The sequence below is a fragment of the Lontra canadensis genome, unplaced genomic scaffold (assembly GCF_010015895.1).
Source record: "Lontra canadensis isolate GAN:19392208 unplaced genomic scaffold, GSC_riverotter_1.0 scaffold81, whole genome shotgun sequence".
NCBI lineage: Eukaryota > Metazoa > Chordata > Mammalia > Carnivora > Mustelidae > Lontra > Lontra canadensis.
Genome location: NW_022631075.1, coordinates 3,272,933 through 3,286,117, shown reverse-complemented (window position 1 = coordinate 3,286,117; position 13,185 = coordinate 3,272,933). Strand labels below are relative to the sequence as shown.

General features: G+C 36.4%; 1 protein-coding gene across 14 annotated transcripts in view; it reads left to right on the top strand.

Annotated features, from left to right (window-relative positions):
- THOC2 (THO complex 2) overlaps positions 1-13,185 on the top strand; it is a 113,159-nt gene that overhangs the window by 51,736 nt on the left and 48,238 nt on the right. For all 14 annotated transcript variants that reach the window (XR_004385557.1, XM_032882324.1, XM_032882321.1 and 11 more), the window contains exons 9-12: positions 1,910-2,002; positions 4,689-4,844; positions 5,425-5,597; positions 6,854-7,049. Coding sequence is in view for 13 of the 14 variants with exons in the window: in XM_032882324.1 (XP_032738215.1) it covers positions 1,910-2,002; positions 4,689-4,844; positions 5,425-5,597; positions 6,854-7,049 (618 nt within the window). In the remaining variant the exon portion in view is untranslated. The remainder of the gene's footprint in view (positions 1-1,909; positions 2,003-4,688; positions 4,845-5,424; positions 5,598-6,853; positions 7,050-13,185) is intronic.

Below are 13,185 nucleotides of genomic sequence, written 5' to 3'. Positions count from 1 at the left end.
ATAGACTTTAAGACAAAAATTTAAGACAGAAAAGGACATTATATATTGATAAAAGGGTCAACCCATGAAGATAAGACAGTTACAAACACGTTTGCACCAAACAGAGCCTCAAACTATATGAAGCATACACTAACAGGATTGCATGGGGAAATAGTTCTGCAATAATTTTTGGACATTTCCATACCCCACTCTCATTAATGTTAGAACAACTAGACAAAAGGAAATAGAGGTCTTGAACAGCCTATAAACCAATTAGACTTAACAGACATACATAGAACAGTATCTAGCTAGCAACACATTACATATTCTTCTCAAGTGTGCAATGGGACATTTCTCCAGGATAAACTCTTAGACCACAAAACGTCTCAAAAAATTTAAAACATTGAAATCCTACAAAATATCTTCTTTGACTACAATGGAATGAAACTAGATCCTAGCAATAGTGAGGGATAGGGAGCGGCTGGAAATTAAAAGCTGGGTGGGCATTAGGGGTGGGTGGTGGGACAATAGTCTGAAAACAACTATAAAAAGCAAAGATGACTCATACTCCACCTTCAGGCCTAGTAGTGTGAGGAGTGGGGGGAAAAGAACCACCACTTGACTGGGTTACAGTGAGAGTGGTGTTCCTAGGGAGTCCTCTGTTTGAGCAAGAAAATGAAGGGAACAGTTAGAGGAGAAGTTCAGGATATATAAAGGGTTTTGCTGAGGATGGTTTATGAATTCCAGAGGATTCCATGGAACTTTTTCAAGAGTGTAGAAAGGTGTGTTAGGATAGAACAGGGATTGTGCAGAGCAATATGAAGAGTATGGGAGTTGATTGGCCTGGGAGTCACAGGCTTCTTGTGGTAAACCCATTGAAATGGAGATAATGGGAATAATAAGAGTGTGCCTGGTGGATTCAAGTCAGATAGTAAGCTTTTGTGGGTTTGCTCTGAGACCCTGACCACCATTTTTTTATGGGAAAATGTTTTGATACTGAATTTAAACTATTGTGAAGTGGAAGACTTAAACTTATCTTAACAAATACAGTGAACAATGCCTTCTTTATAGGATATCCATTAGTTTGGTTAGCTTCGTGTGTTACATCTTTAACACCTATCACAATTGTGGGGAACCTTATAAAGATCTTGTTTTCAGTGTTGAGTAGAAGCAGAACATAACATATTGCCACTGTTTGCTTTTTATTTGCATTTGGCCATTTAGTAATTGCCAGTTGTCGTGACTTTAGTCTTCCATTCAGCTGACCCCAAGCAGTTTAAAAATTAGGGGAAGTCTTCTTGATAGCATTCAGAGATCCTTCTGTTTCTGTGAAGGGTCCACTGGAATTGGCCATTCTGTATTTTAAGATGTTGATTTATCCATATGTAATATGTATAGACACCTGTTTTGAAGGGGGAAATCAGTTGATAAGCAGATATATTTAGTACAAAATCTAAGAAGTAAAAGAATAAGGAGAAAACTGTAAAGTAGACACAGATATTTCAGCACTTCCAAATCTGTCATTGTTGTTTGCATTTCCACTGAGAACTACTTGAAAAAGCAAGTTAAGAAAATACACATACAAACAAAACCCAAAACTAAGTATTATGCAGTATAAAATCTCACTTATTCTATTTGATTTTCAGATTTTGTTGAAATATTAGCATGCACTGTAAAAATATTAGCATGCACTGTAAAATGTGTGCATTTTTATATTTTGTGTTCATCAGAAAATGTTCCAGTGTCAAAAGGGATATTGACCTAATTATCTTTGTCCTCAGTTCAGATGTCATGTATGAAAAGAAAGAGCAAAGAAGCTTATTGTTGATCTAGTTATTTGATAAAATTGTTCTTGATTATTGGTAGGTAAAGTTCATGATTTTAGTTTTACTTTATGCACTAAATAGAAACTTTTTTTTTGTTTTTCAAGGAACCGAATGGAGAGACTCCTTCTTCTTTATACAGAGTTGCTGCAGTACTTCTACAGTTTAATCTTATTGATTTAGATGATCTTTATGTACATGTAAGTCAAGTGGGCGGCTAAGAATATTTGGTTGTCCATACTAGGGGTGGGAAGAGGAATAGGCAGCCAAATAGCACTTCAGGGCTGGTTAGGCTCTCAAGTTACAATTTTTGAAGCACTAATGCATTATTGCTTTGTGTTATGAAGTGAGTGAATTTAATTCTTTGACAAACTATGGAAATGAAATACCCTCTGTCACTCTCAACAGAGTTTGAGGTTGGATATGAAGTTAAAGTTCTTAATCGTCAACAAAGTATATCTCATGGGGAGGAGGCCAAGTTCTAACCAATGTGATTTTAGACTTCTCTGTTACATGCAAATTATCAGAAATATGAGATTACCTAGATACTTTTTCCTTCTTCCCAAAATGTTAATTTTAGGCATTTAAGATGAATGAGAACTCTGTATATTTTTTAATGGATTTTCTTATGTTTTTACTGGGTAGTAAATGACCAGTGTTGTGCTTTTGTTGCTGGATCCAGGATTTGGAAGAGTGTATATGTGATTGTGACTGATGACTTCCAGTTTAGCAACAGTTTAGCCTGTCAGTTTGAAAAAACTAGGTTTGTAGTATAGAAATTCCTATTATGTTTGGTTGTACATTAGGATATCTATGGACTTAAACCTGTCCAAAGCCAACATCATCTTCACTGTCTTTAGAAATCACTTTCTGACTTCCTTGTCTCTCATGTACTATGGTTACAGAGTTGAATAAAACTCACTCTCTACCTTGGAAGCAGTCATAGTTCCAATGAAGAAAACATTTTTCATTATGTAGTAGCTGCTATATTGGAGGTATTCACAAAGTGCAATGGCGGCCCAGAATAGATAGTGACTATGTCTATCTGGGGGGTGAATTTTGGAAGGCTTTTTCAAACTAGTGATGTTGAACTGAGATGTTGGTAGATGAGATGGTAATGGCCTGGCTCTAAAGGTGAGAAGTTTTGTAGGTAGAATTAACTGAGTATAAAGGCAGGAAGGTTGAAGGGGCTTCATTACCACCTTAGGGGAAGGAAGCTCAAGGTGGTTGGAGCCTAGGGTAGTATGTGGGGCAATGAAGATGGAGAAGTAGATTGGGGCTAAACTTTGCAGGGCCTTAAGTGCCATAGTAAGGAGTTTCAATTTTTTCTTGTTTGGACTAGAGAGCCATTCAAGATTTAAAGTTGAAAAGTGATACTACAAACAGAACATGGAAACTTGGTCAGAAAAAGAGGAATTCAAAGGCAGGTATGAGTTTATAGGCAAGGATAGACTGGTAGGACAAGTGGAAAGATGATAGATGGTGATAGATTACTGAAATGTTTGAGTTTCAATAAATGCAAGTGGCCTAGGTGTTCCTGTTAAGTTGTCAAAGATTTTCAGATGGGATTAAAACCCAGTTTATTGCTTATTTTTCACATGAGACTTCTAAAACCTAAGGACAAAGGAAGATTGAAAGTAAATGGTGGGAAAAATATATCAGGGAAATTATTATTGTTAAACAAAATGGACTTTTTGGGCAAAAAATGATAGTTACTTCATAATAAAGTTGTGTTCACTAGGAAGATAAAACATTTGTAACTTCATATGCACTTACATATTCTCAAAATACGCAAAACTCTAATTGAGAGGAACTATAAAAGAAACTTACAGGGGTGTCAGGCTGGCTCAGTTGGTGGGGTGTGTGACTCTTGATCTCTGGGATTTGAGCCCCACGTTGGTTGAAGAGATTACTACTACTACTAAGTTCACAGAGAATTTATTATTATATATATATTGTATATAATATATATATTATATATTATTATAACTGTTCACAGAGAAAACTCCTGCCTCCAATTTTGGACTAATGGGATGAAGTCTACAGTATATAGTTTAATATTTCACTGTTTCCTTTTATTGTTTAGTGATTATTTACTTTGCATTAGACTTAGTTACTGAAGTAGATTATGTATTTCTGGGGGCAGGAACATTTCTTTTATAGCCCACCATAGTGCCTAGCAGGAACTATGATGGTTTGTTGCTATATTTTTCTTTGTGTCTGTGTTTTTTATTTATTTTATGAAATATCTACATTAACCTTCTTCTGTTCATACAAGATGGCTGTACTGGGGATATTTACTCCTTTTTCATAATGGAGGGTTGACTCTACACATACTACTTTCTCTTTTATAATAAGCTAGAAACTAGTTTGTGACATAAGTCATCAGAGAGGTATTAGAAAATGAAAAGTGAGATGTCAAGTTGCTCATGATTTTTCTACTTGAGATTTTTAATCTAGAGGTATTAAATTTAACCCCTTCATGTAATTCAGTAGCTCATATCTCCCAAATTGGATTCATATGCAGTACTTTATGTAATTTGCAGTTTGACTTTTAATGAAACAGTTATATATATCTTCTTGAGTAAACTAATAAATTCAATGGTAAGCACCACTGTTGTAGTATTGTATTAATGTAGGCCCTCTAGCAGAAAGATGTGGAACTTTGAACTGCTATCTGATTTTAAAAGGTGTACAAAATTCAGGTACTTAACCCTGTTAGATTATAAGAAAATAATGGAGAGAAACTTATTTTGAAGGCCGATCGTGGTCATTAGTAGGCTAGACCTTATTTAAAACTTCATCAATTCAGAGTAGATAGTGTTTGCTTTTTATATGTGCAACTAGTATTAGCTGTTTTATGAAACTTTAATGAACCATTTTTAGCTTCTTCCAGCTGATAATTGCATTATGGATGAACACAAACGAGAAATTGTAGAAGCTAAGCAAATTGTTAGAAAACTTACGATGGTTGTATTGTCTTCTGAAAAAATTGATGAGCGAGAGAAAGAAAAGGAAAAAGAAGAGGAGAAAGTAGAGAAGGTATATGGTTCCTTTTTGTAAAATTAACATTGTCTTCTGGATTTAGAATTATGAAATTTAACTTGTAATAGTTAATCAGCTTATGGGAAAATAACATTAATTTTGATTGTGGTGAAATCTGGTTTTTGGAATACTGATTTGCTAAGGTGGTTTTGTTTTTAATCTGATTGGCACCTTCCCAAAAGAGGCTGCCATTTTTTTTAAATTAATTTCAGAATGTATCCTAAGTAAAATATATTTGTGCTTTGTGTGTTAATGTCTCTCAAGTCCTAAGGGGATTCTCAGAGATGAATGAATTCTAGTTCCCTATGGCACAGTAAAACATTAAATAGAACTTAATTTAATTCCAAGTCTATAAACTGTCATGCTGTGTCTGCTAAATGAAAGAGCATATCCTATTGTTTTTTTCAGTAGCTAAAAAGCTTGATTGTACTTTCAGGGAAATACACATTTCCCATGAGTGGCAACTGTTAACATACATTATTGTGGTTGTTGAGCTCAATTTTTTTAAAATGAAAAAATACTAAGATTTATTGGTGTCTATATTCTGAGTATCTTTGCTGTAATTGTTCATTTTTAGCCGCCTGACAACCAAAAACTTGGTTTGTTGGAAGCCTTGTTAAAGATTGGTGATTGGCAGCATGCACAGAACATTATGGATCAGATGCCTCCATACTATGCAGCTTCACATAAGCTAATAGCCCTTGCTATTTGCAAGCTCATTCACATAACTATTGAGCCTCTCTACCGAAGGTATGTTGCAGTATGCTTTTCTAATCGTTGAGGTAGAAATAGCTTAGGACTACAAAAAAAAAACTGCATATTTATCTTGTCTTCTCCAACCAAGCAAACATTTTAGTTATGTTTTATTAGATGATAAGAACTGTTCACAGAGTGTATCAGTTTTATACGTATGAATCAGTGACTTGTCTCCTAACGTGTAGACCAGGTGATGCAGAAGGTGTGCTGCAGTGTAGTCTAAAAACTGTAGGTTCGACATCTAGGTTGGGTTTACTCCATTGAGAGTGAAAACTCCATTCTTCTGTTTTTGACTTTTCCTCCTCTCTTGGGGGGAGGGCAGAGAATTCCTCAGGTTTTTACTTAGCGTACATTTCCTCTGTCCCGGGTTGAGTGGCTCTAAGTGAGGACATTGCCTCTCTGCTTGCCTTATCTCTTCTGGCATATAGGCTGCTGTTCTGGAAATTGCTAGTGCAGCCTTTCTCATCATCCCTAGTTACTGTGTCGACCAGTCCTCTAGCCCTCAGCCTACTTGCAGGATACTTAGGAGCAGTATTGGCAGCAGCTCTGGCTTCAGCCCCACAGATCAGAGCCTGCCTCAAAAGCCCCAGCCTTGTGACTCGTGCATAGCTGCTGGCTGCTGCCTTTAGTGCCACCTGGGCTATGGACCATGAAGGCTTCTTCTCAAAGAGTGACCCCTGTGACTCCACAGCGGGACACCTGCTCAGCAGGTGAGAACTCTGGGCATGCTGTCCTTTTTAGTGTGACACCCTCTTTCATTATGCTGCTCACCTTCCCTACCACCACCTACCTCATACTCAGTCTAGGTAGTGGAACCCAGATTGAGAAGTGTTTTATTGACTTGAATCACTGTTGTTATATCCATGTTTTTCTGTTTCATCTTCCAGTGTCTATGAGGTCCATCCCTTGTTCCCCATTCCCATATCCAAATTCCTGATACTGGCCAAGTTTAACTAAAACCAAATTCATAATGATGTATGTTAAATGTTACTTGAAATTTGTGTTTCTCTGATTTCCTTATGCAGTTAATTTGAAACATTCTCTGAGCTCTGATTTGTTTTCCAAATGAGTATTGTTTTTGTCTTTTTCAACCAGCTAAATTATCTGGTATTAATTAATAAAGTTAGGCACAAATGAAATACAGAAATCAGATTTGAACAAGAAAAGCTTTACTTACTGATTAATATGACTGTGTTAATTTAAAATGGGGTATTGTATAGTATACATATAAACTTTGCTTCTTTTTATAGAGTTGGCGTTCCTAAAGGTGCTAAAGGTTCACCTGTTAATGCTTTGCAAAATAAGAGGGCACCAAAACAAGCAGAGAGCTTTGAAGATTTGAGGAGAGATGTCTTTAATATGTTCTGTTACCTTGGTCCTCACCTTTCACATGATCCCATTTTATTTGCAAAAGTGGTGCGCATAGGCAAATCATTTATGAAAGAGGTTAGTAAGATTTTTTTTTTCCTTCTAAGCAGAAAACTAAATTTTAGAATGAAAATGTCCTGTGTATATTTATCTTATGCATATCTCTAGAAATGAAAAGTGAACTACAGAAAAAAAAAAGAATTAAAAAGTGAACTTAAGAAAAGGTTACATTGAATAAGGTTTGGGGAAAGTCCACTATGTCCTAACCACATATATGTGTGTGCAAATGTGTGTGTGTGTGTTTACACACACACACGCACACACATACTCTCTTAAATTTAGGTAGAATTATTAGTCAAGTCCCCCGCAAAAGAAAATGTACTTTGGACAAGTGATTGCTTTTTGAATCCCTTTATAATTTTAGTGGTCAACTTACCTTTCTTTCCCCCTTACTTCTCTGTTATTTTCTTGGCTATAATTTTGAATCATTGTGATTATTTGTATGAAGTCAGACTGTTGAGGATACATTCTTTTCTAGTAAACTTTTTATTGAAATGAAATGTACAGACAGTAACACAAATCATAATTGTACACTTCAGTGACTTTTTCCAAACTAAACCCCCGTGTATCCCCCACCCTGATAAAAGAAATTAGAACACTACCGCAGAGTTCCCCTTGTACTCCCTTCTAGTTAATACCCTAACGGTAGCCATTTAGGCTATTACTAAATTTTAAAATCGGCTTTGAGTTGCAGTTTAGATACAGTAAACTTCACCAATTTGAAGTGTACAATTTGATGAGTTTTGACAAAGTTGTGTGTCCACCACCACAACCATGATAGAGAATATTTTCATCACCTCAGAAAGTTCCCTCTTGCCCCTTTGCCTTTAATTCTGTCCCTTCGTTGCTGGTTCCTGGCAACCACTGATAGGCTTTTTGTCACTATAGTCTTGCTTTTTCTAGAACTTCATATTAAATGGAATTTTATAGAATGTACTCTTTTTTTCTCTGGTTTCTTTCATGTAATGCTTTTGAGAATCATCCAACTTGTTGGCACATGATAGTAGTTCCTTTATTGCTGAGCAATATTAGATAGACATACCAGAGTTTATGCATTCTCCAGTTGATGGGCATTGGGGTTGTTTCTAGTTGGGGGCTATTATAAATAAAGCTGCGATGAATATTCCTGTACAAGTCTTTTTTTGGGGGGGCATATGTTTTTGTTTCCCCAGGAATGGGATTGCTGGGCCATATGGGTAAGTGTATGTTTAACTTTTTGCCAAACTGTTCCAACATGTGTGTACCATTTTGCATCCCTGTATATGACTTCCAGTTGTTCCACATCCACATCAGCACTTGTTGTCACTCTTAAATTTTAGTCATTCTAGTGGGTGTGTAGTGGTACCTATTGTGCTTTTAATTTATGTTTCCCTGATGATTGGTGATGTTTAGCGTCTTTCATGTTCTTATTTGCCATTTGTAATCATCATCTATCAAAATGTCTATTCAAATCTCTACCCATTTTAATTGGGTTGTCTTTTGTTATTATTTCTCTGATTTGCTTTTTTATTATGTTAATTGTCTTTTGAAAAGCAAAATTTTAAATTTTGATTAATTCCAATTTAGCAGTACTTTTATGGTTTCCTCTTTGTGTTCTAAGAGATCTTTGCCTAACCCAAGGTCTTGAAACAGAGAAGAGTACATCATTGTCCATTATAAAACAAGGCTACCAAAAGAATCTGCAAATTGTTTTAAGTACAGTTTTCTCCAGTGTTTGGCGATTGCATCTAATTTCAATTTTTGACAACAGTAACTGTACAGAAAATTTATCAGCTGTTGTATACTAATCCCTTGACACCTGAAATATTTGATTTGATTTTTGATACTTACCTGTTTTTTTAAAAGATACTCACAAATTTACATTGTGTAAAGGTACTCTAAAGAAATCTGCTGGGTGCCTGGGTGGCTCAGTCAGTTAAGCATCTGCCTTTGGCCCAGATCATGATCCCAGAGTCCTGGGATTGTGTCCCACATCGGGCTCAGCAGGGAGTCTGCTTCTCCCTCAGCTTTTCCCCTCTGCCCATGTTCTCTCTCTCTCACTCTCTCAAATAAATAAAATCTTTTTAAAAAATCACTATAATTATCAAAATCAATAAATTAACATTGATACTGTATTATTAAACAAATCTGAGTAGTTTATTACTATACAAATCATTTATTATATAATATATATAAAAAGGAAGTATAATGATGTTTCATTATTTTAATTCTTATAGTCTGAAAGGGATGAGTCATGTTACTAGTGCCTGTTCAAAGAACAAAAGGGTTGTCTTTTCCAGTGCCTCATATTGGGAAGCATATGAAGTCAATCTATCCCATTACTGGTGATGTTAACATTGATCACTTGGTTAAGGTAATGCACTACCAGGTTTCTCTAGGGTACAATTATTTTTTTTCCTTTGTTGCTAATATATACCTTGTGGGAAGATACTTTTTTGAAAATGTAAATAGCCTCTTTCTCATCTTACCTTCACCCACTAATGCTATTCTTTTTAACTGAACATCTTAATGTTCATATCTTGCTCTGAAATTCTTTCTTTGGCTGCAAGTGTTATAAACCTGTAAGCAGGAGACCAAACATCCAGCTTGTGGAAGTCCTGTACATAGACATATGCATGAACATATGCACAAACATAGACAGTATTGTTACCAAGATGCGCAGGTGCTAAAGTGGTCACCCCTCCCCTCTGCCATCTCCATCGCAGCTTTCCTGTATCTCTGTTCTATCACAGTTGTGCCTGGTACCTGCCCCTAACTCCAGTCTCTATTTTTACAGAGGTAGAAGGGCAGAAAGGAAGAGGAAAATGTTTATTTTGATCACAGTGTGGGAAGAAATCTGTCTTCTCTCATTGCTAAGGTTGTGGTAGGAAAAGTGAATCTTTCCAACGATTGGAGTTAGAATTTTGGTTCATTTTTTACCCATGAAAATATTTCACTGTAACAGATCATTTGTCCTGTGTTTATAGGTTTACAAGGCTTTTGTTGCTTAGCAAGGAATTTAACTATGGTATATAAGATTGTTTCTAATGGAGGAATTTGACCTTAGTTCCAAATAATATAATTAAATGACTTTAACAACTCATTTATAAGCTTGGGGTTGCTTGTATATATAATTTATGCATATTTTGAAAATGTTGGTTATATAGTTATACCAGCTTCACTTAACAGAATAGTCTTCTAGCCTACAGTTACTTGTAATCATTTATCTCTGTGTGTTTCTTAAATTTGAGGTACATAACATAGGACCATTTAGTACAGTGATCTTCAAACTTCAGCATACATTAGACTCACCTGGAGCTCATCTTAAAACACATTGTTGGGTCCTGTCCTCAGAATTTCTGATTCAGTAGGTCTGGTATGGAACCCACTGAAGAGAGTTTGCAGAGAGTTTGCATTTCTAACAAGTTACCAGGTGATGCTGATGCTACTTATTCAAAGACCAAACTTTGAGAACTGTTGTTCTAGTATATTAACCAATTTTGGTCTTTATTTCAGCCTTAAAAGAGGGGGTAGCTCTAAAGAATATTTCTATATGAATGGGCAGATTTTACTATCTTTAATTTTCTTGAATTATAGAGCATAGCTTTAACATGCTCATCTGACATACTTAAATGGTTTTGACAGCACCTACACACCTGAAGATGAATTCCTTGGTGCTTTTTTGCATCCAGCTGATGTTAATAGATTAAGTTGTTTGTGATAATGACAGTTAATATTGAGCTCTTTACTCTGGGCCAGGTCCTATTCTGAGTACTTCATGTGAATCAGCTCATTTAATCTTTATCATACCCTTTATGCTTTAGGTTACGTAAATTGTCCCAGGTCACACTGTTAATAAAGGGCAGGACTGAGATGTCAATCCAGGCAATCTGGATTTAGAGGCCAAGCTCAAAATCATCATGCTGTCCCGCCTATACAAATGTAGTGTGTCTGAAGTGGAAGAAATGATAGGTTATCTAAATTTTGCAATTATTGAAATTCCTTGCTATTTTAAATTAAATCTGTTAGTGGTATTTTGTTATTTTGTTTATCTCAACAATCTGTTTTCATCTCAGTCTGTGTGTATCTCATCAAGCTTTTCTTGTTTTATCAGGATCATCCTTAAGACTTTTTCCTATGACTATATGTAGATACTTGTGGAGAATCTGCCTCTGTCCTTGTGTTTTACTTTCATCCATACTGAGTTCATGTACCTTTTATATGCTTTTTTTGGCAGGGGTGAGGCATGCTATTTATGTTTCTATTGTAGCCACAGCATTTCTTTTCATCTTAATATGTATAGCTCTGTTTACAGCTTCTTTCTGATATAGTGGAGTGAATCCTCTTACCTTTCCTACCTTATTTATGACCAGCCCTAAACCCCCAAGCTACAGTCTGAGTATTGAGTTCTTCTTTCAGTCTTCTCTGTAGTCTATCATGGGGAGTGAATGAGCTCAGTGAGGCTGAGTATAGCCCTCATTTAGAGTATCTCTCTTTCTCTTCTGAGATAGTGTTACCTGTCCTGTACTAGGCATGCCCAGCCATGTGGGTATGCCAGCTCCCTTAGTCTTTGACTCCCTCAGCCATCTAAGCACAGTTCTTTTTTTTTTTTTTTTTGAGATTTTATTTATTTATTTGACAGACAGAGATCACAAGTAGGCAGAGAGGCAGGCAGAGAGAGAGGGGGAAGCAGGATCCCTGCTGAGCAGGGAGCCCCATGCTGGGCTCAATCCCAGGACCCTGAGATCATGACCTGAGCAGAAGACAAGAGGCTTTAACCCACTGCGCCACCCATGCGCCCCAGCACAGTTCTTTTGAATGACAGCAGGCTTTAGCAGCTGGTTCTTCCTTTGCCAGAGTCCTGCTGGGCTCCTATTCACAAGAGTTTTTCCTCAGTCTACTCACTTACCTTGCAGGTCTTTCTTACTGCTTAAAGGATTTGTTGACTTACCTTCCTTGGTCTGTACTACTTCTGGGATTGGGTTAAAGGCAGGAGCCATACCACGCTGTGTGTAGTACCAGAATCGTGTGTGTGTCTGTCTCCCATCCCCTTGAAGTTAATAGCATAGTTTCCTTTTTTCTTGCTTGGTTGGTGGTGAACTTGGAGCATTAAAACAATAAGGCATACCTTGTTCATTGCATTAGGGATAGGGGAGAGAAATTCTGTTTCACTCTATTATCTTAATTCATTTGTCTGGCCAGGCTGTTTATATGGCTCTTTTTTTATTGACCTTTGGTAAAAGCCAGAGTGCTTTAAATTGATTCATAGATGAAGCTTGAAAAACCTAGAGTCAGAGGGTCAGAATATTCATTAGATTGGGCATTGGATGATATTAGGAATAGCTAGCTGTGATAATGATATTGTGGTAATGTGGAAGAATGTCCTTTTTAGGAGATGCATACTGAATTATTTTGAGATAAAATGTCATTGGATGATATTAGGAATAGCTAGCTGTGATAATGATATTGTGGTAATGTGGAAGAATGTCCTTTTTAGGAGATGCATACTGAGTTATTTTGAGATAAAATGTCATGCCTGCTTTTTTTGTCAGTCAACAGGGCAAAATGTTAATTGTTGAATCTGCAAAGTAGGTATAAGAGGTGTTTATTGATAGTGCAGTATCCACCCATTCAACTTTTATGTAAACTTGAAATTTTTCATAATAAAAATCGGGGTTGCTAGGGACAGAATCTGCCTTAGCCCACTGATTCCAAAGCTCTATTTTTTGAACCAGTTACTTTAGAATTTGGGCTTGCTATTTACTGTTTGTGTTTTGTTTTTCTTTTCAAAATTGAAGATCTATTCTGGTTGTGTAGATTAGAGCTCAAAGTTAACGTTCCTTCTGGACAAAGGGCCAAGTACAGGGGAATTATACCATACTTGTGCTTAATTTGTGTGAATGTGGCCAGGCTTGTTCATCCAAATACTCAAGTGTATATGCCTAGGAGTAAGGGCGAAATGGGAGGATTTTTTTTCTCTCAGTTTGATTCGGTTTCTAAGGTCTCTAACCTTATTCTGTGTGAATCTACTTTTTAAAGTAATGCATGTTCATGTGACATGGCTCCTAAATGCAAGCCAGTTACTTATTTCATGTTCACATGAATTCATATTCCCATCTCATGTTCAAGTGATTAATAGTGATTTCTTCTAATACTTCAGGGGGAGAACAGTCTT